This window comes from Columba livia, chromosome 5, assembly GCF_036013475.1.
Source record: "Columba livia isolate bColLiv1 breed racing homer chromosome 5, bColLiv1.pat.W.v2, whole genome shotgun sequence".
Taxonomy (NCBI): domain Eukaryota; kingdom Metazoa; phylum Chordata; class Aves; order Columbiformes; family Columbidae; genus Columba; species Columba livia.
In genome coordinates this window covers 13,313,740-13,341,699 of record NC_088606.1, presented here as the reverse complement: position 1 = coordinate 13,341,699, position 27,960 = coordinate 13,313,740, and the positions used below count along the sequence as shown (strand labels likewise).

At 41.6% G+C, this 27,960-nt stretch overlaps 1 protein-coding gene across 1 annotated transcript; it reads left to right on the top strand.

Annotated features, from left to right (window-relative positions):
- YY1 (YY1 transcription factor) lies at positions 1-27,918 on the top strand. The gene is made up of 5 exons (XM_065063496.1): positions 1-1,264; positions 11,715-11,877; positions 22,448-22,508; positions 24,912-25,070; positions 26,182-27,918. The coding sequence occupies exons 1-5, from the start codon at positions 568-570 to the stop codon at positions 26,362-26,364; spliced, it is 1,263 nt and encodes a 420-aa protein (XP_064919568.1). The 5' UTR covers positions 1-567; the 3' UTR covers positions 26,365-27,918.
- The last annotated feature ends 42 nt before the right edge of the window (positions 27,919-27,960 follow it).

Here is a 27,960-nt window from a genome sequence, read left to right as displayed (position 1 = left end):
GAAGAGCGCCTGACCCCGGCGGAGCACAGGAGGGAGCGCCGGGCTGGGGCGGCGCTTCCGCGCGGGGCGGGGCGAAAAGGAAAGGGAGGGGCGGGCTGGACCGAAGAGGGGTGACACGGCCGCCGGCCGATTGGCCGCTCGGCGCCGGGAGGCGCGCTCTGCATTCGCAGCGCTCTTCGATAGGCCGGCGGCGGTAAATGGAGGCGGGCCGCTGCGGCACGGCGTGCCCCCGTAGGCTACTTCGCTCGCCTGGGTGAGCCTTGGGTGCGGCGGGCGGTGCGATTGGCCGCTTGGCGGCGGGGGGGCGGGTCCCGGCGGCAGCGGCCTCCCGGGGCTGGGGTCCGTCTCGGCGGCAGCAGCGGCAGTCTCGCGAGGGAGCGTAGCCGGGATTTGGCGGCTGGCTGCCTCCCTCTCGCTGGCTGCGAGGAGCTGGTGTTTGTGTGGAAGGGGGAGGAGGAGGAGGAGAAGGAGGGGAAGCGAAAGGAGCCCGAGCCCTACCATCCGCCGAGGGGAGCGGACCGGAGCCCCCTCGCCCCCGGTGGAGCTCTGTTCCCCCCTCGCCCCGCCATGGCCTCGGGAGACACCCTGTACATCGCCACGGACGGCTCGGAGATGCCGGCCGAGATCGTGGAGCTGCACGAGATCGAGGTGGAGACCATCCCGGTGGAGACCATCGAGACCACCGTGGTAGGCGGCGAGGAGGACGAGGAGGAGGAGGAAGAGGACGAGTGCTGCGAGGAGTGCGGCCCGCACCACCCGCCCCATCACTACCACCACCACCAGCCCATGATCGCGCTGCAGCCGCTGGTTTCGGACGGGGACCCCAGCGGGGCGGGCGGCGGCGCGGCCGGCGGCGGCGGGGGACAGCTCCATCTGCACCACCACCACCAGGAGGTGATCCTGGTGCAGACCCGCGAGGAGGTGGTAGGGGGAGACGACTCGGACGGACTACGGGCCGACGACGGCTTTGAGGACCAGATCCTCATCCCGGTGCCGGCCCCCGCCGGCGAGGACGAGTACATCGAGCAGACCCTGGTCACCGTAGCCGCCGCCGGTAGCAAGAGCGGAGGTGGCGGCTCCTCCTCGGCCGGCGGAGGAGGCCGCGTTAAGAAGGGCGGCAGCGGCAAGAAGAGCAGCAAGAAGAGTTACCTGAGCGGGGGAGGCGGCGGCGGGGCCGAGGGCGGCGGCGGCAGGAAATGGGAGCAGAAGCAGGTGCAGATCAAGACCCTGGAGGGGGAGTTCTCGGTCACCATGTGGGCCTCGGGTAAGTACGCGCCGGACCCCTCCCTCCCCGGGCCCCAGGCCACGCCGGCGGCTGCCCGGTTCGCCTCGGACAGTTTTGTTTTGAAGGGAGGCCATGTTTTGATGTGTGTGATGGGCGCCGCCATGTTCATCGCCAGGGCAAGTATGGCGGCTCCCCGAAAAGATGGCGGGGTCTGCGCTGCTGCCGCCGCTGCTCCTGCCCGGCTCCGGCGGGGGGAAGGAAAGATGGCGGCGGCCGCCAAGATGGCGGCGGCTGAGGGGAGTGCGAGAGGGAGGCAGCGCGCCGCTGGCTCCAGGACTAGGCCGCAATGGCGTAGTTTCTGCAGCAGGGGGAGGCGGGGTGTGCGGGCGGGCACAGGGTGCGGGGCGAACCCAGCCTCCTCGCTTCTCCCCCCGTCCCCGCCCCGCCGCTGCCGCCGCCGCTCCCCGCGGCGCCCCGTCGCTCGCTCCCTGCCTGCCCCTCGTCCTTCCCTCCCCCGGCCACCGCCTCCCGGCGCCCTCTGTCCTCTTTCTCCCCCGGCTCCCGGGCGGCCGGCCCGCCTCCCCTGCTTGGCTGCCGCTGCCTTGCCGGCTCCCCGTCTGCCGTTGCCCACCCTCCCGCGCTGCCGCCGCCGCGCACCCGCCGCCCCATTGGGCCGCATTTTAATGCTGAACGCGGGTGGCGTCCCCGGATGAGGCGTGTGCTCCGGGCCGTGACCGTTATGTGCGGGGGGAGAACCGCCCGCCCCAGCGCCGCCCGCCCCGCCGGCTCTCCCCGGCCCCGGGACGGCCATCTCCCCGAAATACCGTTTTACTGCTTCCCCGCTGGGGATGAGCCCGGGGGCCGCCCGGCACCGACCCGCTGTGGTAGCCAGGCGGGGTGTGGGTGGGGCCTCCCTGCCCCAAGCCAGCGGTGCCGGCCGGGGGGAAGCGCCTCTTCCCCCAGCGGGGGCCGGTTTGTGGCCGCACCTCTCGTCGGCTTCGGAGGGGGCGGCCACAAACAGCCGGCCCCTCAGAAGCCCCCTTGTCCGGAGCCCGGCTCTGACAGCCCAGAGGGGTGGCTTCTCGCTCCGGAGGCAGAGCTGAGTCCTGGGGAACGGCGGGGAGGAAAGGAGCAATTTCGGGTTGAAGCTCGGAGACCGTTCAGCTTTTCCTCGGAGAGGTCTGAAGCTTTAAATAGGCTTTTTAAATAGGCCTGCGGAGTCTGTATTGTGTGAAATTGTTTTGTGGGTTGGTTTTTTTTTTTGTGTGTGTGTGTTTTTGTTTGTTTGTTTGTTTGTTTTTTGGGTTTTTTTTTTTTTTTTTGAGGAGTTGGGGTTTTCTGTGGGAGTGGCTCTTAAAGGGAATAAAATCTTGTGAAGGTTAGTATCTGTAGGGCTTGGAATAAACCTGATGTGCACCTGCCCTTCCCACTATATTGATCTGGCACGATTTTCTGGTCCTTTCCATTAAAATATGTGACGAAGAGCCTTTTTGGTCAGCAGAAAAGGGTTACTTGTGGCACACTTTTTTTTTGGTTTATTTTTTCATTTTTACAAAAAGTATATTTCTGGAAACTAGGCTCTGTAGTCAGAGTTCTATGCTGAAGTTATGAAAGTGTGAAAAAAACAGTCAAATAGTATCAGTTTGTGTAATATTTAAATTGGTGTGTGGTCTTTGACTGGTAGGTTGGTAATCTGTCTTGCATGTCATAGTTTTTGTGCTCTTTTGAATTTTTAAAGAGTCCAGTAGGATAAACATACTCTTTAGGCTTCTCATGTAGTCTAAAGTGTTTCATCTCGGTGATGTTTGTGAATGACAAGTAGTTGTTAGAAAGGGGAGTTAGAAAAGCTGTGCTGCCATCCAGCGAGACCTGGACAGGCTGGAGAGTTAGGTGGGGAAAAGTTTAATTAAATAAAACAAGGGAAAGTGTAGAGTATTGTATCTGGATAGGAACAACCCCAGGTTCCAGTATAAGTTGGGGAATGACCTATTAGAGAACAGCATAAGGGAAAGGGACCTGGGGATCCTGGTGGACAGCAGGATGACCATGAGCCAGCACTGTGCCCTTGTGGCCAAGGCCAATGGCATCCTGGGTGTGTTAGAATGGGGGTGGTTAGTACGTTGACAGAGGTTCTCCTTCCGCTCTCCTCTGCCCTGGTGAGACTGCACCAGGACTATTGTGTCCAGTTCTGGGCCCCTCAGTTCCAGAAGGACAGGGAACGGCTGGAGAGAGTCCAGCGCAGAGCCACGAAGATAATGAAGGGAGTGGAGCATCTCCCTTATGAGGAAAGGCTGAGGGAGCTGGGTCTCTTTAGCTTGGAGGAGACTGAGGGGCAACCTTATTAATGTTCACAAATATATAAAGGGTGAATGTCATGAGGATGGAACCAGGCTCTTCTCGGTGACAACCAATGGTAGGACAAGGTGTAATGGGTTCAAACTGGGACACAGGAGGTTCCACTTAAATTTGAGAAGAAACTTCTTCTCCATGAGGGTGACAGAGCACTGGAACAGGCTGCCGAGGGGGGTTGTGGAGTCTCCTGCTCTGGAGACATTCAAAACCCACCTGGACACCTTCCTATGTAGCCTTGGTCCCTTCCAATCCCTAACATTCTGTGATTCTGTGAAGGGGAAAATGTATTTAATGGCTGAATTCTATTGTCTGAAAAGATGGAAAGAATGGTGAATCTGATTTTTACTCCCTTTTTAAGTATAGGTGATTACTTGTCAAGTCTGGTAGAGTTTATGGTGCTTCTGCTGCTGTATACTCAGTTGACAGCCCAATGAGTCTAGCTGAAGTTCCTTGCCTATCGATGAACAAAGAACTTTAGTTCAGGAGTTTCCCAAATACTGTTTAGGAAAATGGGGTCCTGTATGCTTCTGTGTATTGTTGTATGAAACCCAAATTAAATCCACATTTTTTTTTTTCACTCCCTTAGAATTGACCATCTAAGAAAGATAAAAAATAATAGAAATTAATACAGTCTTCTGGTTTGTGGAAGCTACCTATGATATGACTCATGACCTGGCATGATACCGAACCTTGCTGAGATCAATTGACAATTTGTAGCATGCATTTGCACTCTGAAATTGAGAGTGCTTGATAGGATGCTTCCTTAGGGCTTCTGCATGCTGATTATTACTTGGCTGAAGTGAAGCATGTGTATAATCAATTCAGTTGATTCTCTTTCCACATACACAACTTTTACATAAGGGTAGCCCTATTGATTTCAGTGGTTTTGTTCTTTATGGCCCTGACCATGCAAGCTCAGTGGGAGTTATATCCATTTGTAATTTACTGGAGATTGAATTGCATTGCTACATTCAACTCAATTATATCCATGATTCAGAATATGTATTTTGACTAGACTTCTAATGCCAAAAAGCCCCCCAAAAGCAAAATCACAAAATATATAGGTAAAATAGAAGTATTAAAGTATTACCTCCTCTCCCTGTGTACTTGTGCGCATACATCCACCCTACTCGCTCCCCACCCCCAGCTTCAAACAGCCTTTGGTGAAAACCACTCAGTTAAGAGTACTGTAAAGTTTTACTGAGCCTATTGGATAGGTTTTTATGGTCTGAAGTTGTTAAATGCTGAGGCTTCATTGTCTGATTGTCTGTTTTCTGAAATTTTAGAGGGGGAACAGTTGCCAGAAAAAATCCCAAAGAAGCAAAACTGATGGGGGGAAAAAAAACAAACAAGAAACAACCAACAGAATGAACTACAGGCTTGCAAAAGGGTAGTTGTACTAAAATTTCCCTACAGATTTTGGCATACTGTATTTTGAACAAAGGCAGTAGTTTTGCCTCTGTTCCTTGACATAATTAAGGACTGCTTGCACAATGATGTAATTGACTCTTTAGTTTAAATGCTTAGCAAAAAGTTTATCAAAAGATGAATAGTAAATAAGGCCATGCATCAGGATAAAATAATGAGCCCTATATTGCTGTTCATGGGTATTTGAACTGGGAACAAGGGCACTGTGCTCACCACAGCGTGGGAAGGCAATGTGAATTAATTACTGGTTACTGTTTTCTAGTGCTGCTGTATTAGTTTGTACACGGGTGGTACCAAATTTAGTCAGTCGTAAGTCTTTGTCCATAAATCAGTATAATATGTCTGGTAGCACCTCTTGAAATATGTAGAAATAATCTGTGAAATATATAGCAATATGGTTAAAAGGGAGTACTCAATCCTTGTCATGTCGCTACTTAGAAGCTGCAGTACTGTTGTTGGCAACGGTTTAGACTTACCATAACTTCTCTTATCACCTTGGTATCTATGGTGATATCAAACTTGTGACCCATGATTACTTTAATTAAAGTGTTTAGTTTGAACCAGGAATGCTTTGTTCTAGTTCAGATTACTTTTCCAGATCTTCAGAATGAAATTGTCTTTCTTCATGTGTGAAAATAAGAACTGAACAAAGAAAGGCATTAGGTATATATGGTGTGTCATGTTGCTTTATTGTATTTTCTCTATACTGTCTAATATCTATCCTGATTATTTTCTCTGGGGTATCCTGTAATGGATTTAGAAAATGATATATAGTTAATAGTACTCTGTAAGTGAGATACCTCAATTAGTACTAGGAAAATTGTTTTTTATTAAGTGGAATTTATTTGAGACTTTGCTAGATTCAATTTGAATCATCCTCTTTGGCGTCTGTCTCCAGGCTGGGTACACAATGGTGATGGGGGAAAAGGATCATTAGAAATTACTTTATGAGACTGTGCTAGTGAAACTGATTCTTAGATGCAGGAGCCATTTGGGAAGGTGGAGCTGAAATGCTGGCTCTGCCAAATGCTGGAATTTGAAGTAGCTGGGGCTTAATTTCAACAGGAAAAAATATATTAGTGTAACTGCATCTGCTTCTAGGTAATGATTCTTGAATCTGTCAAGCTTTCAAACCTGAAATAGGTGTTGGTTTAAAATAGCGTAGGTAGTCTGCAAGCTTGGAGCTGAAATAGAACAACCAAACTAAACATTGCACACACATGTTAAACTGCTCAAGTCTCCTATTCCTAGATGGAAAAGACGGAGTTGTAGACGTTACATGTATGATTTGGAAATGATTCTTCATAATCCAGGAAGCCTTTGTGTGGACCCATATTTGGAAACTCAGGGTTCATGATAGGTCTCTAGAGGGTTTTTTAAAACCTCTTAAAAAAACTTTCAATGTCTTAAAAGTGGAAGAATTTTCATTTATCAGATTGCAGGGGTGAGAGGAATTAAGCATCTGCTGTCTGACTAGTATTCTTGCATAGTGTAAATGATAGACAAGTCATTTAGTCCGGTTGTGGTCCTGTATCAAAGATGGCTGAAATTCTTTGCAATGACAGATAGGTAATCAGCTTCTTACATGAAAGTTTTACATAATGGAGGCAGAAAGTTAGTCATTGTCTGGTTAGTAAGATGATAATCTATTTCTGACTCTGATTAAGACAACAGTATAGGCTTTTGGTGTCCGTAAGTGCCGAGTCTACACTGACATTTTTGCCAGCGAACCTTAGGGGATAAGGCAGATATTTTCCTGCAGCTGTTTTAAATATCTTTGTAGTTTTGAAAGTCAAATACAGGAATGTGACTGATCACTTCAAATATCTCAGTTAAGTGGCCTCTCAGTCCAACTTCAAACTAGAATCCTTTGACTTACTATTGGAGCCTTCCCTGAGAGGTCCATGTCACTTGTACACTGATGATTCAGAAGGTCATAGTGCTTCTGCACAGTGTCTCACAAATGTTGAAGTCAGATGGTGACTATTGATATATGCAGTGGTTTTTGTTAGTTCATGTCTCAGTGATGTGAAATAAGAGATGGGTGACATGGGGAAAGAAGAACCTGTTCTCTCTCCGTGTGTGCAAGGCACATCAGTGGAAAAGTAACCCGGCAGCCACATACTGTGCAAAATGGAATTTAGCACTCAGAAGTGGCTGCTAAATAACTGTGTTATTTAACAAACTAATTAAGGTTCTTTGTTTCCAAACATGACCAATGCACTAATTTGTCTGAGGAGACTGCAATGTAGTAGCAATAGCCAAGCTGTTACCACAGTGCCTTGGTGCTGCACAGTTGCCGAATACGTACTTGATGATGTAATTGCATTTCAGCTGTTCCTAAAAACAAATGTGTTTAACAGTGGGATCATAAAAAAGAAAATTTAAGCGTAAATGTTGTTCATCATTTTAGTTGATAAGCAAAATGTCTTTCAACTTTGTACGTTGTGGAGGAAGCTATAGGTCTTATTGCTTTGCTAACAAGTGTACCTTCTGAGTTCCCTTTTGTACTCCTTATTTTCCACAGGGGAAGACTGATTTAATAAAAATGTGTTCTCCTTGCTCTGTAATAGAGGAGAAGGATGGCTCAGAGAATTAGGGATCTAGAATTGGCTAAAATCAAGAATAACTGGGGTGGAAATACTCACAGATCTTCTTGGGTTGAGAGTTAAGGGGTCATCTTATAAAGCTGTGGAGTTCCAGAGATGTCAGCTGGAGCTAGCTACTATTCTAGAAATGCATGAAATAATAGGGTTCTGAGATGGATGGATTTTCTGTGCAACAAAAGGGCTGAAAGAGATGGAGAAACTGTAGTAATAAGAGCAAAAGATAATAAACTCTTGGGAAACAGATCCTACCATGTTTTGTTGTTGATCTGTTACATGGAATCTGTGGTTACTAGTTTTATCCCAGTAATGTCTTCTTTCTACCTCAGTTGGTACTTGGCCTTGAAACTCTTAAAACTTTTGTTTATTTCACCAGTAGAAGTATGTTTTAAGTGGCAGTCAAAAGATACGGCTGGCCAAAATGTTGAACTTTCACTGTTCTTAGTAAAAAAAAATAAAGTTTGACTGACTGACTGACTTTGAAGTACACAAGTTAATCCACTTCAAGATGTGTATTGCCTGTATATAGGGCATGAGAGAAGTGCAAATGGAATGGCACTGAACATGATTTGTTTGGGTATGTCCTAAACAGATACATAGAACAACCCAATTTAGTCTAAGTATCTGTCTTAATGTAATTGGGCATAGAAGGATGGGGGGGAAGGGGAGATATATCTATATATATATAGATATATTTGGTGTGTCTAACAAATCTGTATTTTACAGCTTCATAAGAGAATTGTTGCAGTGACTGGCAGTGCATGCTCTTGTGAAGAGAAAACGATTTACTAGTTGACATGCGTTCAGATCTTCAATATCTTTAAGAAGACAGGACTAATATAATATTGGAAGTTTCTTACAAAACGCTGCATTAGATCCGTAACAACAGTGCTAGATACACACTTAAACAAAATGCTTTGAGTCTGCTGTATTTTCAAGAGGCTTTAAGGGTCAAACTAAGGCAGATCAGATAGTATACAGCAGTTAATTTCGTTTTCCTGGCTGGTTCCATGGCTCCATCTGTATTTAGCTTGCATGGGTGGCATCCAGATTAATTTGGCATGGGCATAAACTGCACAGAGTTATCGTGCCTTATTTGTACTATGCTTCTCCAGAGGTGTCACCAGAATTTCAGGGTCGTGTCTCTTCCCTGCTTTGCTTTGGATGCAGTGTGTTTGATTTTTCTAACGCCTTATGAGAGGAAAAGGGGGAAATAAATTGGCAGTAGTTGCACCAGGACTTGCTTGAAGGCAGAAAACAACAAGCAGTCAACTTGTCCTATTTGCAATGAGGGTATCAGTTAACCTGGCAGCCTGAGTGAAAGTTCGCTTGGACTTCAGCCTCCAAACTTTGAGCTGCCTAGTCCAGGTTTGTTGAGGATCACAAACTTGTGATGAGTTTGTGCATAGAGGACAGTAGTAAAGTTTTTCCAAAGAAGTGTGTGTGGTCGTTTTTTGCTTTTTTGTTGTTGTTGTTTTGTTTTGTTAGGGTGTATTTTTTTCATTATTGTTTGCTTGGTGTTTTTTTTTTTGTTTTTTTTTTTTTTTTTTTCAATGAGTCGATAATGTCATAAGATGGTCTGGGTACTAAAGAGCAAGTCTGCTGTTACTTTTGAAAAAATGTTTGACTTCTGGTGTGAACCAGCTCTTCTGTCTTGAGGGATGTTAGCCTGACATAACACTTTAAGGTAAATGTTTTGCATGTTGTTGTTTTAGTCTGTTTTGGTTTGAAAGAGTTTTTAAAACTGCAGGTATGTGCTGCTGTAGAGATGCAGGTGTTTCGGTATAGGAAAATTTGATTGTTTTTTATTTTCACATAACTGTCAATATTTTGAGGGATACCTTTTCTTATTTTTCTGCTATATAAAAGCAATATGTTCATAGTTTTACATGTTTTACTTGAATAGCCTGTGGAATTGAATAGCCATGGAATTGATTTCTGTTGGCAGGCTTTTGGGAAGTAAAGGCACTGAAGGCTTTCAGTTTGGCCCTCAAACAGCAAGGAATATGGTGGAGCAGCCAGCATTTACACTAGGGAAGGAAAGATCTTACGGAATGTATACAAAATTTCCCTGCTGACTCATGCATCTGATCTGAGGCAGGAAATGAAACTTGTTTCTTTTATGAATGTCCTCAAACAGTCAAACTGGAAGTTCTGAATGACTGTTGAAATGGCTAAATTGAAGGCAGCTGAAGTCACTCTAGTTAACAGCATGGACAAGGTATTGCTTTTAGCTTTCCAGAAGTTCTGTGTTCTTCTGAGCTTCAGAATGTCTTTTCTGTCTGTGTAGGCAATCATAAATACCTGTTCTCAAGTTTTTATTTGGAAGAACAAATCATTGCCAAATTGGAGGTTTATTGACTTGAATTTGTAACTCCTGCAGGTGCTGTAAAACTTGGCATATAATCCTTGCTTTAGGTAAATTCATGTGCTTTCTTTAAATCACTGGCAAATGCTGAAAGCTAGGGTGGTGAGTGGAAAACTAGATTAGAATTAAAAAAAAAAGTGCAAATAGTCAATTTTGCAGTTTATTTCCAATCTAATGCTGCAGATAGTATTTTCTTATTACCACTCCTGTCTTTGCAGTGTTGGAGGCTATTTTCCTCTTCCCCCATGGAACATATACATGAAGTGCTATTTGATCTGGTAGATCAGATTAAACACCAAACTAGCAGTAACATTTCTAGAAATAGCTCAGTGGCAAACACTAAAGCAGGCATTACAAATTGGATAGAAATTTGTCCTTAGTATATTTCTTTTATTTGCCTGTATCTTGTTCTCTCTTTTCTAACATAAGTTACTGAGTAATGAATAATGTTATTTCCTGTATTTCTGTTCGTGAGAAAAAACCCTCACCTACTGCTTTTTTTTTTTTTTTTTTTTAATTGGGAAAAATACTGTTTCTGTCCTACCACACCTTGTATTTCCACTCCTTAAACATTACATGTAAAATAAAACTTCCTGTTATTTTTGTAGAGCCTCTTGTGTATAAAGTGATTTACAGAATGTGCTCCCCATACGTAGCGTAACAGAAGTAATGTAGTGGCAAGTTTGTTAACATTTAGCTGAGTAGTTACAACTGTATATAGACATCTGTTGTCCTAGGATTATTTGAGGGTGGAAAACAGGATTGGTGCTGAGTCTTTCTTTCTTTTGCTGTGAGCACTCCAGTGAGGAACATAGGTGGATGTTTCCATTCTTTGTCTTCCTTGTGCCTCTCTGGTTTCTATTATAAAATAGCAAGAGGAGAGAGAAAACATTGTGTCTTAGCATATTCTAAGTTCTGAATGTGAGTAGACAGCAACAGCCGGTCTTCCACCTGTAGTCCTTGAGGACAAATCCATAGGAGGAGCTCTAGAGCAGATAAAGCAGTAGTATCTTAACTGAATTGCAGATCAAAGCTCTGAATGATCCCTATCTGCTGTTTACATAATAGAGTGGGGAGGACCTTAGGCTGGTCTCTGCAGAGGAAGGAAGAAACTCCCCCTCAGGAGGGAGACACTGCTTGGTTTTTTTTGCTTTCATTAGACATGTCTGCAAGTATTTAAAAACTTTATGGGCAGTTGCTGAAGCCTATTAGCAATTATTTTTAAATTTCTTGTCTCTCCATGACACTTCTTTTGGAGATGAAGGAAGTCTGAAGACTCTGAAGTAAAGATCAGTAGTCCTAATGTCTTAGGATATCTGTCACTCCTCTGATAGGCTTACTTGATTACTGACTGCTGTTGAGATCCAAAGTGGGTATGGTGGAGGGTAGTCTCAGACAAGTTAAGGGAATCAAATCTTTAGGCATCGTTTCACGAAAAGTGCACTGTCTTTCAGGTGCAGCCAACATTCATGGGATTGTTCTACTTATTTCCTTACTTGTTTGTATTTAAATAAATGTGACTTCTGCTTTTTTTTTTCTCACTCACTGTGTTCTTTCTGTGTTCCTCATGCTGTAACTATATGGATGCTCTTCACAATTAGTGTGGAAATTTGGAAGTGCAGCGTATTCTTTTAAGCGTGCAGCAACAGTGAATTTGTATTGAGATGCAGTGTAATAACTTAAATGCTGTTTTGATCTTTAGTATGTATTGAATTCAGTATTTTGTGTATTTCAGATGATAAAAAAGATATTGACCATGAAACCGTGGTGGAAGAACAGATCATTGGAGAGAATTCTCCTCCAGATTACTCAGAGTACATGACGGGGAAGAAACTTCCTCCTGGTGGAATACCTGGCATCGACCTCTCAGACCCCAAACAACTGGCTGAATTTGCTAGGTAAGTAGGAAGAAAGGATCTTTAAACTAAAATGTGTCTTTTCACTGTTTTCATTATGAAACTGTTGGGCAAAATAAACATTAGATTTAGTATAGTGTATTGTTCCATTTAAACATCTGAAACAAGAGACTTAATTCAGAAGAGTAGCTGGTACTGTGTTAAAATAACTGGATTTTATATTCAGCAGTGACTTCTTCAGTGTCTTCTGGTCTTTTATTGTTGGGTAGGACAGGACCAAAACACATTGATAGGCTGCATCTTTAACATGACAGAATCTATCTTTCATAGTCTTAGTTTCTTCAGCACCAAGCGCTCTGACAAGTGAAATGCTGCATTCAGGTTGTTTAGTACAAGAAAGCTAGGAACGGTATTTAGTTTGTAAAGCTGCTTACTGTTCCACCTGCTTCTTTCTGCTTAAGCTCAAGGTCTTCAACTTCTTTTCAGTGTAGTCACGTGTCTTGCACTTTCAAGTGCCACTGATAATTTCAGTTTCACAATTGGTAACTGATACTGCTTGGATTTTCTTCTAGTGAATCAAAATTGTAACTCATTTACGTGTCAATACATTGACCTGAGTTGCAAGGTGACTTTTCCTTTCACATAGAGGGGTTCTGCAGGGGAGTGCTGGGTGTCATATGTCTCTTTCCCCCTCCCTCCACAGAGCCTCTGACTCTGGTACCAAGTGCTTGGGGCAGTCAGTGGCCACCAGAGACCTCTGCTTGGAGACCTGGAAGCTGTGACATCAAGGTCACCTTCACAGCATTTCCTTGGTCCCCTTCTTTGTGTGCATGCGCAGGTAGTTACCAAAGGCATGCTTCTGTGCAGTGTATGGGCAGAATGAATGCTGGCATCTCCAAATATCTGAGCACAACTGTTAGCTTCCTGCAGCTGCTGGAATCAGTTTTTCCCATGTTGAAAGCAAAATGTATGTATGAAGCTATATTCCTATTTTCTTACCAGATGGCTGTTCTTCAGAGCTCTGGTGCACAATTCTGAACATCAATGTACTCTTAGGTGTCAGATGTTGTTACTCTTACCTCCTGGGTTAGCTATGAGGGGGCTAAGTAGGCCTTTTACTTTTATTTTGAACCAGTTTTTCAGCTAGTTGCTAGATGGCAGGGGCTGTTGAGACAAGTTCTGGTCTGGCTTCTTGGTTAGGTGGGTCTTGGTGTCCAGTGTGTGCATCTCCTTGTTTCACCTCTTGGATCTTGCTGCTTGGTACAAGCTTGTTCTGCTGCTCTTCAGTGTGTTTTTGTTAGAGGACTGCCAGCACAGCCTTGTTCCGTAATTATTTCAGTAAAGTCATTGAACTATGGATTTTGAAGGCTCCTAGTAGGATAGTTTTGCAGGACTTTCTCCTTGCTTCAGGATATCTGATCTGGAAATATATAAAAACATGTCATGAACAACTGAAAAGAGGATTTTAGATGAAGTGGTGGGTGGTTCTAGCTACTGATGCTGTTGTTACTTGTTTAACTATTGTTAATCAAAATGCTTGTTTTCCTCCGAGATCTCCTGAAAGGTTAATACAATTTTTTGTGAAAGCAAATATTTAAGTGATACTATGAGTGTACATAATATTCTGATTTGAAGATGTTACACGTTTCTGCTCATTATGTGCTTAGAATGGTATTCTCAGTTATTTTAAAACGTGCTGAAACCTTTGGTTCTATTAAACACTTAATTACTGAACATCTCTTTTTTGTCAGGAAGTTTAAATAGTTTCTCATAGGATATTCACCATGCAAATACTGAATATTTTTCTTAAGATTGGTTTCAATACTCAATGTTTGCCAGAATTTGGGCTTCTTGAAACAACCAGATTGCTTCTATCAGATCTACCTGCACATTTCTTGTAAAATGTACTGCATCTTTGGATTTTAGTTAATTTTCTGTTAAGAAAATAGTGGCAGCTGGCAATAATTTAGATTTGCCACTTTTTTTAATTCATGGTAGAATATTCTAAGAAGTTTTAGAGCTAGAATATGTTAATGATTGAAAGATTTAGTTCTATATGTGCAGTCTCTTTTCTATTAATATATTTCTGTACAGCAGACAAGATGTAAACCACTTCAGTCATAAGACAAATATATGGTGGTAGAGTAAGCAGCATGGGGACATCACCTTTAGCAATATCTTCAAGTTACCCCAAACCTATGAAGAATTGTTCTGATAATTTAATTGCAGATACATAAAAACTTCAAGCATCTTCTGTTTTAAAAAAGGTTTTTGGATTTCTTGGTCAGAATTGATGACTGTCAAACTTCTATTCTTGCCTTTAAAAAAAGAAAACTCTTAGTTTTATGTTAAATCTTAAATGATTATGTATAGCTGAGACTGAAGAATATGGGTGTATTAGAATTTGCATATTGCTTGTTAAGGTCTTGGTCCTCTTGCAGTGAAGCATTTTAAAGTGACTCCTTTTAGCTATAACAACAAGAATTCAGGCATTGATATCTACAAACCTATTTTTATACTGATTTTCTGGTATTCTTGATGGAGGTGGCTGTGTGCGGTATCATTAGAAACCTTGCATGTCAAACTAAAAGAAAAATACGCATGTGCTGGAATTGGGTTTGGGGGTCCTAAGATTACCATTCATTCTAAAATAATGTGTTTATTTAGTGTTAAGTTCTCCAAAAGTTTCAAGTGTTACTGGTCATAATTTTGAAATTCTCAGTAGCTGTATTCTGAAAACTTAGAGCAACATGTGAAGTTGAAACCATTACTTTTAAACTTAGTAGGTAGCTTCACGTGTTCAGAGTAAGGTTTTGAATAAGACATTTTTATTTTGATGTCTTAAAAATAAGAATTGTGTGCAGTCCATATGCAAGGAAGTATACACTTGAGAGTAAAATTGTATGCTAAGTATTTTGTGCAGTTGAGAGCAAGTTATTTTGGGTTGCTTTCCTGTTTTAATTAAGGTAGCTGGAGGAATCTCACTATACAGGGTGTTTAAAGAGATGGACCCAATTTGAAATCACACTGGTTTGAAATTGCTTCCATCTTTTTGAAACATATTGTATGTTTGTAGACTTCAGCTACTCAAAGCCAGCTAGATTAATTGTTTATAACCATGCAGCTTATTTTGATTAAGGATAAATTGGCTGAGGCATTTGCAACAATTCTTAGGAACAAAGTTCTGAGGTTAAGTTTAAATGGGCAAAGTTAGAATTCCAATGGCAACATTTCAGACAAGGTTCTGGAGCTCTGATCGTGGTCTGTTTAGTGAGAGGTAAGGCAGGGGTGGACTTGAGGCTTGAAGTCCTGGAGCTCTTGCAGCCTTTTTTTTTTTTTTTTTTTTTTTTTTTTAAAAAAAAAAAAAAAGAGTATAAGATAGCAGTAGTTCAGCATCTGCAGTGGAGACCAGTGCTGCTCAGCAGCTAGGTGGCACTAGCAGAGCAAGCAGTTGTACTGTCCCTTTTGATACAATTGTCTTATACCACGTTTTTTATAGTGGATTTGTCATTGAGTCATGTAGCGGGAATCCGGAACCTTTAACTGGAACTGTTATAGTTGTTCTTGGAAAGGCTTTTGTACATTTTGAAAGTATTGAAAACACTGTGAATAAACAAGGTGTGTCAGAACATTAAGACATGTTTGGTAATGCATAGACAAATTACTGTATACCTGGTTGGGTAATTTATTGCCTTTTACAAATTATTTGGTTCTGTTGTAGGACTTATGCATTTTCTCTAGTATGCTTTAAAAATGTAATTACAAAAATTTTGGATTTCTCTTACACAATCATACCAGAATGTGAAACAAGTTGTAAATGATCTGCTAAGAAAGAAATAAAACCTAACATGTTCTAGTTTGATACCTTTGACCGGGATACTGGAAATTCCTTCAAGTGAAATAAAATGTTTCATCCACGTCTAAATTGATTGCAAATAATTCTGTAGCTAGCTGTGAAGAAATCATAACTGCTTGGCTATAACAACCTGGGATAGTGGCAGCCATATTTCTAGTTGGTGTTCATGGTGAATTCCCTCAAACAAAGCCACTGAAAAGGATATTCCTGCTCTCCCCCCTCCCTCCCTCCCTCTTACCTTCCAGACAGATCCATGACTGATCTGGCTAAAGACAGCAGAATATAGATATCAGCAGAACTAAGAAATCAGAAGGGAATATACTGTAGCTGGGAAATTGGCACAGTAATGGGTCCTAGTGGTACAAACTATTCTCCGTGGCTTTATCTTCTGCTCTTCTTAGTACCTCTTCCGAAGGAGAGCCATTGTGAGGACTGCCCTTCCTTTCTATCAACTTTCCAAAACAAAGGAGAGGATACTGCATTTGAGTTTGAAATCAAAACACCCTTCTTAAAAGTGACAAAGCATTCTGGTCACCTAGATTTATGACTTGGGACTCTTTATAAGGTATACACTTTCCTACTGCTTTTGTTCTTGTTACAGAGAAGCTTAAAGGGCAACGAACTGATAATTGCTTTACCCAGAGTGGTATGCTGGGGAAGGGGAAATCTCTTGCTCTGTACCACACTGCAAAGGTCACTCTCTCTGTTTACACATGATATTCTTCATAACTGGAACAGAACTGGTAATTATTTTGCCAGAATGTTGGAGTGAAAGAGAACTTTTAATGACATTTTTCTACCTAACCATGACCAAGGCATGGTAATCTATCTTTGGTTGCAGATAGATTCCTAGGGCACCTTGTGCCACTCCCCTTCTGTGTATTTATCCAGAAGCCAGTCTAGCCAGTTTCAGGAGTCTTCAGCACAAATGATTCTTGCAGCAGGGCCATGACATTCATGTTATTTCTGTTTCAGCAGGGCAGTACAAGGGGAATGGCAGAGTGGGGGAACAGATCAGAAGTGGCAGTGACATTACTGACAGAGAATAATTTCGTTCTCTCCTAACTATTCTTAGGGATGTGGTCATCATTACAGGTGAATATCACTGCTGACCATCAGGGACTTCTAGGATGTGTCAGAAGAGTTGCTTGAGACAGACAGTAATGCTGTTTAGGTTAGATTTATGTATAAAGGGAGAAAAAGAATTTGAGAACAGAGAAGTTTAACAGAGGCAATAAAGGGAGATGATGGAACAAGGGGGAGGTTCTATACTGTTAATTGTTTTTTTTACTTACAGATTTCCTTTATTCCTAGCCTTAACACTGCTTCTGTGGCTAACTTCTGAAATTTGATCTATATCCAAGATAATAGGTTGTGGAGGTTGACAGGGGTTTGGGGTGGGGATTGGTTCTGTCCAAGTACATTTCTTTCTGTTCAGCTGGGTAGATGAAAGGAGGGAGTTAACTGTTACTTTCTGATATTGCATGGTGACAGAGTTGCTTGCTGTATTTTGAGCAACTGAGTGTTTTAATACCTCTGATTTCACTTGGTCTTCTTTGTGCATGGTTAAATGTGCTTTTATGAAACTAATTCTGTGAAGCTATTGGGTTGCATACCTTCCTGCTCTTTCTGCTGTCCCTCATTCACTCCCTCCACCCCCCAATACAAGTTAACAGACTTGGCCTTTAATCACAGTGTCCCAGTGTCTTGATCCAAAGGCAGTTGCTACTACTAGGCATGGCCTATATAAACTCACTGCAAAAATGGAAATTCTTGTCTTGCCATGTAAATTGACTTTCTGCAAAGGCAGCCATTTCAGAAGTTCTACCCAGGCATTGATGTGTGTGTCTGTAATTGTTTTAAATAGTGGTATGTGTTAGAATTCTGTTTTTGATTAATGTTTCAGGCTAAGAAAACTCGGACAGAGCTGGTAGAGATGCTCTTCTGGGTGGGAGCCAAAAGTCTAACCACCGGCAAGAGTGACCTGCAACAGTGTAATTAATTAAGATCAACAGCCGAGGTTCTAGTCTGGTCTCATTTGCAGAAAATTAATTTTTAAGTAAGACCAAAAACTTTTTTTTTAATACATTTGAATATTTTAGACTTCAAATTCCTTTTTGAGTGATTGTCCATATGGATTCCGTAGCCTTGTGAGCAAGATGATATTTGTGGCAAAACGATCTGTTGTAGCTGTGCCCATGGTGTATGTGCCCATGTGCCTTTAATCCAAGTATATGGTGGGCCCAACAGCTTCTCACTGCCTGTGGCTCTGAGATATAACCTGGACACTGTTTGCTGCCTCTTCCTGTTGAAGGATCTGCTTCTGTTTTGTGGAATAGTCTGTGGAACCCTGTGCTCATACACAATCTTGTTCTACACTTTAAGATTCAGTTACCGACTTCCCATTCTTCCAGGAGGAATTAAAAGACTTAAAACCTGCCCCTTGTTAACTAAACTTTGTTGTCATTTTGTGGTCAGTAGGGACTGAATGTTTTTACATTCAACTATACTGCTGAGGTGATACTCCTCACTTTAGAAACAAAGTTTGAAAATTACAAAGTCACTTTATTCCAGAGTGGACACTTATTATGTTACATGCCTGTTCAGACACTGGACTGAACTGAAGGATGTAAGGTGTGTGTTGAAGCTCCAATCTGTCCAGTGTCTGTCTGATTCAGCTGCATTGGTTCCTCAAGTTTCCTGACTGCACTGATCTAAAAGCTTCCCAACCACTGTATTTTCTGTCTTATTCTACTCCAGCAGCCTGTTAGAGATGATGCTGTTGCAACATTTCTTTCCTAAAGATAGTCTTAATACCAGAGGCAAGACACAACAGTTATTAATAGGATTTAACATGATGATCAATGGGATCTTATACCAAGTGTAAAAAAAATGCAGGCACTACTCGCTAAAGCTATTTACTACTTCTCTTGTTAGTGATTCCTTTTCTGTCTAGTCTCTCCCTTTATATGTGGTCAGTTAAGAACAACAGTGATTTTGCTCATTCTGATGATGTCACGGACAGAGATCTTGGGCCTAGGAATTTTTTTTGAGACTGGGGGAAATGACTCAGCCGCCATTTAACAAGCTGACAGTTATAAGTAAAGGAGGTGTTTTTGGCACCAGCTTTGTCCCTTAAGGGTGTTTGTTCTCTGATGGCATTAAACCGTGACACTGTGTTCTTTCATGTCCTGTCTTGTCAAAGGATTCTTCTGTGTGTCCATTTGACTTAACAGACACTCATTTCTGTGCCTTTTCCTTTTGTAAAAATTATAGAGACATGATAAGGAGAATCCCATGCAAAAGGTAGTTGAAAGCTTTTTGCAGGGGTACTGTAAGAAAGCTTTGGTGTTTTCCTACAGCCTTAGTATCTGTAGTACTATCAGTTTAGAACCTTACTGGAAGAGTGCAGTCAGACAGTCAGTGACAGTCACTTGTTTGGATTTGAGTGCTTTACTCAAAGAGGCTGTGTAAACTAAACAAAGCACAATCATTCTGTATTCCAGTTGGATTACATAAATTAATCAATAAGGTCATCTAAATCGATGTGTGATCTTGGCAAAAGTTATCAAGAAGATGAAGAGGCTGGTTTGCAGAAACAGATATAGGTTGCTGTGTTCAGGATGTTGCTGTCAATGGTGCAAGAGGAGCTTTGTCAACACTAATGCCTCACACCTGTCTTCTAGGAGTGAGAGGATTGTTGGATATGATACTCTCCAGATTCTGTATTTTTGTCACATCTGTATTTTTAACCCTGCAGGAGACTGCAGTGTTCTTCACTTAGCACTGTTCATATTCAGTGTAGTCTGGAGATGCTGAGCCAGCAGGAGTTGACCAAGCTTCCACTTAGAGAAAAGAACAAATACAGCCTCTAAATCCTTGGAGTTTAATGCTGTGTCGGTGAAGTGGCTGTCAAGTGCTTTAGTCGCTACGTGATCACTTGAACTGTGCTGCATCTGCAATACTGAGAGGAGTCAGATTATTTGAGGGACAAATGATACCCCACAGAGCCACAGGAGATTTCTCCGTCACATATGACTCCACTGGCAGCTGTAAGGAAGATTTCCCTGGATCCAGTCTCCAGGCCTTCTCAGGGAGGTTTTTTTGCTGCTCTTGCCTTAATTCAGCCTCACTCAAGGCCCTCTGTTGCTGTCCTCTCTCATCTGGCCACGTGAAGGAGGCAGGTGAAGCAGCAGATTTCAGCCATACGCATAGGAGTGTGCCTGCAAAGAAACAAATGCTTATGTGGTCAAATTGGAGGGATTTTAGCTTATTTTCCTTAGAGCTCTTGGGAATAATTTTGAACTTTTAGAAGTTGCTGTTTAGCCAGTCTCAGATCAATTATTAAAAATGCATGTAAAAAAATATGTCTGCACTACTTGGAAACCTCTTCCCCCAGCCCTGTCCTTCCATATCTGTTTCCAGGAACTGAACTCATGGGGATTAAAACTGCCTTGGATAGGAACAGATTCCTTTACTTCTTAACATCAAGAATAGCAATTCTGATAATTCTAATTCTTCTGTTAAATTCAAGCCACTCGTATCTGTTTGAGACTAAGGAGTATACCGGAAAAACTTTGGTTTAACTTACAGATATGATATGGTATGTAGCTATCTTGTCACACAGAACTATCTTGTACTGTATTACCAGGAAAAGTCATTCAGGAACTCACACAAACAGACTAGCTTCCTTCTATGGCAAGGTTTGGGAATGTGCAAAAATAGCATTACTTATTTAAGTCAATCTCCAGCTGTATGAGGTGCATTTATTTATTCCTACCTACTTCCACCATAAGGTGGAGATAAGCCATTTCTTTTTAGGTTTCTTTTTTGAAGACAGCACTACAGGTTTGAGAAATAAAGATACATAAAAGGGCAGTGCACTTACCTGGAGTAGCATTCACATAGCTGGCTCTTCTCTGACATTCAGACAGGTGATGGTTATGGCAGGACTTCTCTAACGTAATTTTATACAGGAAGTCTTACTATGTTCGAAACAACACAGAATCACAGAATCGACTGGGTTGGAAAAGACCTCGGAGATCATAGAGTCCAACCCTTGGTCCAACTCTAGTCCGTTTACTAGATCATGGCACTAAGTGCCATGTCCAATCTCAGTTTAAAAACCTCCAGGGACGGCGAGTCCACCACCTCCCTGGGCAGCCATTCCAATGCCTGACCACTCTCTCTGTAAAGAATTTTTCTAATATCCAGCCTAAATTTCCCCTGGCAGAGTTTAAGCCCATGCCCCCTTGTCCTATTGCTAACTGCCTGGGAGAAGACACCAATCCCCACCTGGCTATAACTTCCCTTCAGGTAGTTATACAGAGTGATGAGGTCACCTCTAAGCCTCCTCTTCTCTAGACTAAACAACCCCAGCTCCCTCAGCCTCTCCCCATAGGTCTTATGTTCAAGTCCCTTCACCAGTCGTGTTGCTCTTCTCTGGACCCGCTCCAGCACTTCAGTGTCTTTCCTGAACTGAGGGGCTCAGAACTGAACACAATACTCCAGGTGTGGCCTCACCAATGCAGAGTACAGGGGAAGGATCACTTCCCTTGTCCTGCTGACCACGCTATTTTGGATACAGGACAGGATACCGTTGGCCTTCTTGGCCACCTGGGAACACTGTTGGCTCATGTTGAGCTTCCTGTCAATTAGTACCCCCAGGTCCCTTTCTGTCTGACTGCTCTCCAGCCACTCTGCGCCCAGCCTGTAGCGCTGCAGGGGGTTGTTGTGACCAAAGTGCAGCACCCGGCACTTGGCCTTATTGAACTTCATCCCATTGGAATCAGCCCATTTTTCCAGTCTATCCAGATCCCTCTGCAGAGCCCTCCTGCCCTCCAGCAGGTCGACACTCCCTCCCAGCTTGGTGTCATCAGCAAATTTGCTGATGATGGTCTCAATCCCCTCATCTAAATCATCAATAAGGATGTTAAACAGGACTGGACCCAACACTGACCCCTGGGGAACACCGCTAGTGACTGGCCGCCAGCTGGATGCAGCCCCATTCACCAGCACTCTCTGGGCCCGGCCCTCCAGCCAGTTCTTAACCCAGCGTAGAGTACACTTGTCCGAGCAAGCATTAGTTTGCTGGGCTCCTTACATAGTCAATGAGGACTAATGGTGCCCATAAAGTAGTGGTGAAGATCCATATCAGCAACCTAGACTAAAGAGATGATTGCTTGTCAGTTGCCAAGAGTGGATTCCATGTGTACAGTAGCTTAAAGTAAGAATAATTGCAGTTTCTGTGGTTAAAATGGATGTCTACATTGTCTATGTAGATTCCACAACTTGCCTGCCTTCCTTGGTTCTGTGGAGTTTTCTTCTGAAGTCTTCTGTGGTAAAAATACTGAAGAATGATTGAGGCTACTCTGTCCTTTGTGTCTTGGTGCAGGGATGGAGAGGAAGTGAAGATAAATAAGCCACATGGGTACTGGCACAGCAAAAATTGAGTTTTCAAACAAAACCTCCTAATTATAATTAGCATAAGTCAGGAAAAAAACCTCTATTTCCATATATTCAAAAGAATAAGAAGGTAGTATTAAATGTGTTATTTTTTATTTTAGAGGTCCTTCTGGAAAAGCTAAACTTTCCAAATGACAAATTATACTTTTAATATTATTACAAATGTTTTGAAAATATTAAACTGAATACTACTGATGCATGTAATACTATCAAATAAATGTACGCATTATGTAGGTAGTTACGCGAGAAGAGCCGTCTACTAACATTTTTCTACTATTTTTTTTCCTTAAGAATGAAACCAAGAAAAATTAAAGAAGATGATGCTCCACGAACGATAGCTTGTCCTCACAAAGTAAGTGCAGTGTTAGCTTCTGAGTAGATAGTAATTTGTAGACCAGAATTTTGTATTGATGTTTTTTCTTGAGAATGAATAACTAAAATATCTTAATGTTAATGAGCTGTACTCAGTTATCTATATTTTAGTTATCATTCCTTAGAAGCTTCCTTTCAAACTTTTCACTGAATAATATATTATTCCCATTCCTTGTCTTAAGGTTAGTGCATCCCTAATCTTCTGGTAACCATGATGCACAGTCCCTAACATGCTGGTATTACTGTTGTGATTTCCTGCCACCCAAGAATACATACTTGAAAGAATGTTCTGAAAGCTGTTCAAAGTACGTTTCTAAGATCTATATATCCTCTGCTTGGAAACTGACAGATTTGGGGTCTAGATCAGGAATCAGCAATTTATGTGCAGATGCCAAATTCGGCATTATTGGAAGACTTTGAATTACATTCCGCAGAGCTGGAAGGTGCATCACCTTGAAAAGAGAGAGGCGTCTTGGAGATACAATTCTCACCTACTGGTAGTGGAGAAGCCTCTCTCTTGAATACATTGCCAGTCACCTAGATTGGCAGCATCTAGCTTTACTGCATAAGCCAGCTTTTGTAGAGCTTCTGTTAGCTGAGTTGAGTCTGTCATGAAAAAAGACAAACACAATCTTGCTGACTTCTGGTCTAGATAAGCGTGAGCCTAAGCAAATACTATTAGCAGATAGCTAATAGCACACATGAGAGACCATGAATTAGAAGGCTTCACTCTGACAGCCATAATTTAAGGAGTTTGGATTCTTCCTTGTGCTTATATTGATTTCCAATTCTTCATATTCCACAAGTGTCATGTTTTTATTGTAGTACACCTAGTATGTGGAGATCCTGGAACAGTTTCTCCTTACAATACCAAGGAATGCTACCTTCATTTCTTTGATTTTACTTTTTCATAGCCTCAACTTCATCTCAATGGGGGGAAGGAAGGAATATCCTGTACTTCCATTTTCTCACTTCTAGTGTTTCTAGGCTTCGTGCGTTTATTACCTCAGTTTAAAAAATAAAAATATTCTCTAAATATTCTCTTCTTGGAGTCAAGTAATGGCTTTGAAATGAATGCAGAGTTGATTATATTTTATTTTGATGCTGCTTTGCCCCACACAGTTCTGTTACATGCAGTGAATGGTGGCAGAACACTTCTTAAATCAGCCGAAGAAATTGTAGTGCTTGAAGAGAGAGAATGCTTCTTGAAAGTGGCATTTCCCATCTTTTTTAAGAAATAAGGCATGTTTAAATGTGTTTGTTGGTTTTGAAAGAAGTCATTTCCAAAGAGAAAGCCCAAGGAATGTTCCTTTAGGTTCTCTTGTCAAATTTTATGCTTTATAACACAGTGACATTGATAGACTAGTGTAAGTTTAAACAGCGTCACTCGGAGTACAGATAGAATTTTCAGTTGTTAATAGACTTTTATGAGGGATTTTTAACCTTGAGGAAGACATTTATAAAACATAGGATAGATGTCTGTAGATGTCTGTTGATTGTCACTACAAGGCGAAAAAAGGTATAGAAAGATTAGGTGAAGAGAGCCCCAGCTCACTGCTGGTTTAAATGTACTCTGGAATCAAATTACTATTCCTGTGTTGATGCAGCATGGACCCCAGATTAAGACTTCTGGTGCTGTACCTGAGCTTATGTATCTCTTGCTTTTAGCTTGAGTTGGCACTAACCCAGATATTTTCCTACCTTATTCAGTTGCCCAGTATCACTTTGTAGGTTTAAACTGTAGAAGCAGTGACAAACTCTTTGTATCTCAGGTGTTAGTGATGAATTGCTGCTGCCAGTTGGGACAAGGTAGTTTCTGTAAGCTGTTACCTGCTGGAAACCCTCTTGCTCCGTTTCTTCTCAGGAATGAGAAGAAGGAGGGCAAAATATTGGGAGATGGCATGGTGCACATACAGATTCATACTAATCTGTAGTATATTAGAGACTATATCATAGTACTGTAGTATTGAGAATATAGCACATAGAAGAATATACCATAGATATCCATGAATTGTCTTTGTTTGTTACCCTAAAACTGTAAGTGCTTTTGTTTTTGTTTATTCATTTGCTTCTATCAGAGCTGCATCTTCTCCATGAAACTGTCCTATTATTCATTTGGCTGCACATGGTTCATGATACTAAGTGAGGAGAGGGTTTTGGGGTTTTTAGTGGTTTGGTTTTTTTTTTTTGGTCACCTATCAAGTGATTAGTTTTCTTGGTATTGCTCTTTTAAAAATGAATTTAAGGGATCTCCTTTTCAGAGCCAAGTTTTAAGAAAGTATTCAGGATTTTAAAAAATTCTAAATGCTTGTACTGTAGCAGATAAAACCTTCTTTATCAGGACTGTCTTATCTACTAATTGAGTTTCACTGTTCTTTTTAAGGGCTGCACAAAGATGTTCAGGGACAACTCTGCCATGAGGAAGCACCTGCACACTCATGGCCCGCGAGTACACGTATGTGCAGAATGTGGCAAGGCCTTTGTGGAGAGCTCAAAACTAAAGCGACATCAGCTAGTTCATACCGGAGAGAAACCCTTTCAGGTATCGTTAACCTCCAGACATAAGTACCACAACTTATTTGATAAACATGTATACTGTAAATGTAACTTAGCTCACATATGACCTCAGGGATACTATGTTATTTCTAAAAATCAGATGACGCACTGAATGATAATCTTAAGAATTAGAAGTGCCTTAAGCTGATTAGGCTATCGCTTAACTATTTTCATGGCCTTTTTTTAGAAATTAGCAAATTGTATATACATGGGAGATACCTCCCAAAATACAAAGTTACCCACTTTAAAAATGAAGCCTGCAGTTACTACTGAATGAGGAGAATGTTTCTTTCTCCTCATTTTTTCAACTTGTGGACAGCTGAGGCTCAGGGCTGTTTGTTCAGTTGACTCATGATACTAATTTTCAGGAGTGGGTGTTTATCAGTTTTCAGCAAAATGATGATAGTCACTGAATGTGTTTCCATTCATATCAAGTCATGTGAGCTGCTGCCACCAGAAGTCCCCTCCCTACTTCCTATGATACTACTTATAAATTTTTACAGGTATTCATGGTCCTGAGCCTATCTGTGTTGTCCAATACATGTTTAAGATAAGCATTTTGTGTTGATTTTTTTTTTTCTTTTTTAAATAAATTAGTTCAGAATCTTGATTTGCAGTCCTCAGGCATTCGCTTAAACATGTATGCTGGATCTGCTGTGTGGTAGATATTAGTATTTACTGTTAAACATGCTGCCCATTGTATTACAAGCCCATTTTAAAAGGAAAGCTGGTAAGATAAGCAAATCTTTGCAAATTGTCACTGAAAGTGGGAAATTCTGACATGAAACATTGTTTCTGTTTTCTAGTACAGCATAGCAAAATACTGTTTCAGATGCATAGAAGTTGTTTTTAGTGAAAGCATTTGCTTGCAAGCTAAAAGTTATTTACCTCCTTGAAAATAGATACAATACTGTGGGAAAGGAACCTGGAGTATTAATTTTATTTTTAATGCAATTTAGAAGTGATGCCCACTGCTTCACCTATAATAATCTTCATGTTTGTATAATCTAGTGATTTAAAGAATAGTATTGTCTAATCAGTGATTGGAACGAGGACTATTTTGGTAGCTAATGGAGTCTGTCTTTTCCTTTCAACAGTGCACATTTGAAGGATGTGGAAAGCGTTTTTCACTGGACTTCAATTTACGCACACATGTGCGAATTCATACTGGCGACAGGCCCTATGTTTGCCCATTTGACGGCTGCAATAAGAAGTTTGCGCAATCAACTAACCTGAAATCTCACATCTTAACACACGCTAAGGCCAAAAACAACCAGTGAAAGTTGGAGGAGAAAGATCTTGAACTCAAAGCATCTTACAGGAGAATGAATTGGAAATAAATACGCCTCCCCTTTGTATATTGTTTCTAGGAAAGAATTTTAAAAAAAGAACCCTACAAACCTAAAGGACGTGTTTTGATAAGTAGTAAATAAAAAGCAAAAAAAATACCGCAAAAAAAACTTTAAGGTGACGTTGCTAAGATGCTCAACCTTGCTCTGTTATCCCCTTTCAAGAACACGGTGTTTTGTAAAGCGTGACCCGAATCGGAGGGGTCAGTTCATGAACTTGCGTCAAAAAAGACAATTCTTTATACAACAGTGCTAAAATTGGACTTCTTTTCACATTCTTATAAATATGAAGCTCACCTGTTGCTTACAATTTTTTTAATTTTGTATTTTCCAAGTGTGCATATTGTACACTTTTTGGGGATATGCGTAGTAATGCTATGTGTGATATCCTGGAGGTTGACAACTTTGCTTGCGGTAGATTTTCTTTAAAAGAATGGGCAGTTACATGCATACTTCAAAAGTATTTTCCTGTAAAGAAAAAAGTTATATAGGTTTTGTTTGCTATCTTAATTTTGGTTGTATTCTTTGATGTTAACACATTTTGTATAATTGTATCGTATAGCTGTAATGAAATCATGTAGTATCAAATATTAGATGTGATTTAATAGTGTTAATCAATTTAAACCCATTTTAGTCACTTTTTTTGGAGAAATACTGCCAGATGCTGGTGTTCAGTGTAATTTCTTTGCCTATTCAGTTATGGAAAGTGGTGCTCAGTTGTAGAATGTATTGTACAGGCACTGACCTTTTCTTGACACCTGATAATATGTACATCCCATGTAATAGAAAGGGCAACAATAAAACAGTGGTCCTAAAGAAAGAATATGGCAGAAAATTATCTGTAAGCACAGTCTATTTTCTTTTGTTGTCCAGAGCAAACCTAGTTCCTCTTGACCTCCCAGAAATTGGAAGCTAAATAAACTCAAGTTTCCTTTACTTTGCATTCAATTACGATGATTTGCGATGAAATTACATAATGCCACATCCAGTGGTATATACCTAAACAGAATTGGTGACTGTAAGTCTAATTTTTGAGCAACCTAGACTTCCATTAACTGGATTTGGAGACTTGACAGAGTAGTGGGGAGTTTTCAGTGTGCCTGGACAGCAACTGGGTAAAACAGTACAGTAAATAGCTCAGTGGGCGCCTTCGTTTAGTCAAGGTAAAGAATCTTGGAGGTTTAAATGCAATAACAAGAGAAAGTGGGGGAACGGTAGGGTTTGAGTGGTCGTACCAGAAAAAAAGAAAGTTGTCTTTTTCTTTGGGCTAACTTGTTTGACTGAGTTACAATGGTGACAATTCTTGGAAACTCATTGGATGTCTTTTACCTCAAAACAGGAATGAGTTCTCAGAGAACTTGATGGAGTTTTGATGGTCTAACTAAAAGTGGTTACTACTCATTTGTTCAAGTGTTCAAAGTAAGGAATTGGCAGATACTATAGTAAAATGTGACAGACTAATAAACATAAGAATATGCACAGAAATGCATAAGTAGTATTTCTTAGAGGGATGTGACATTTTATTAC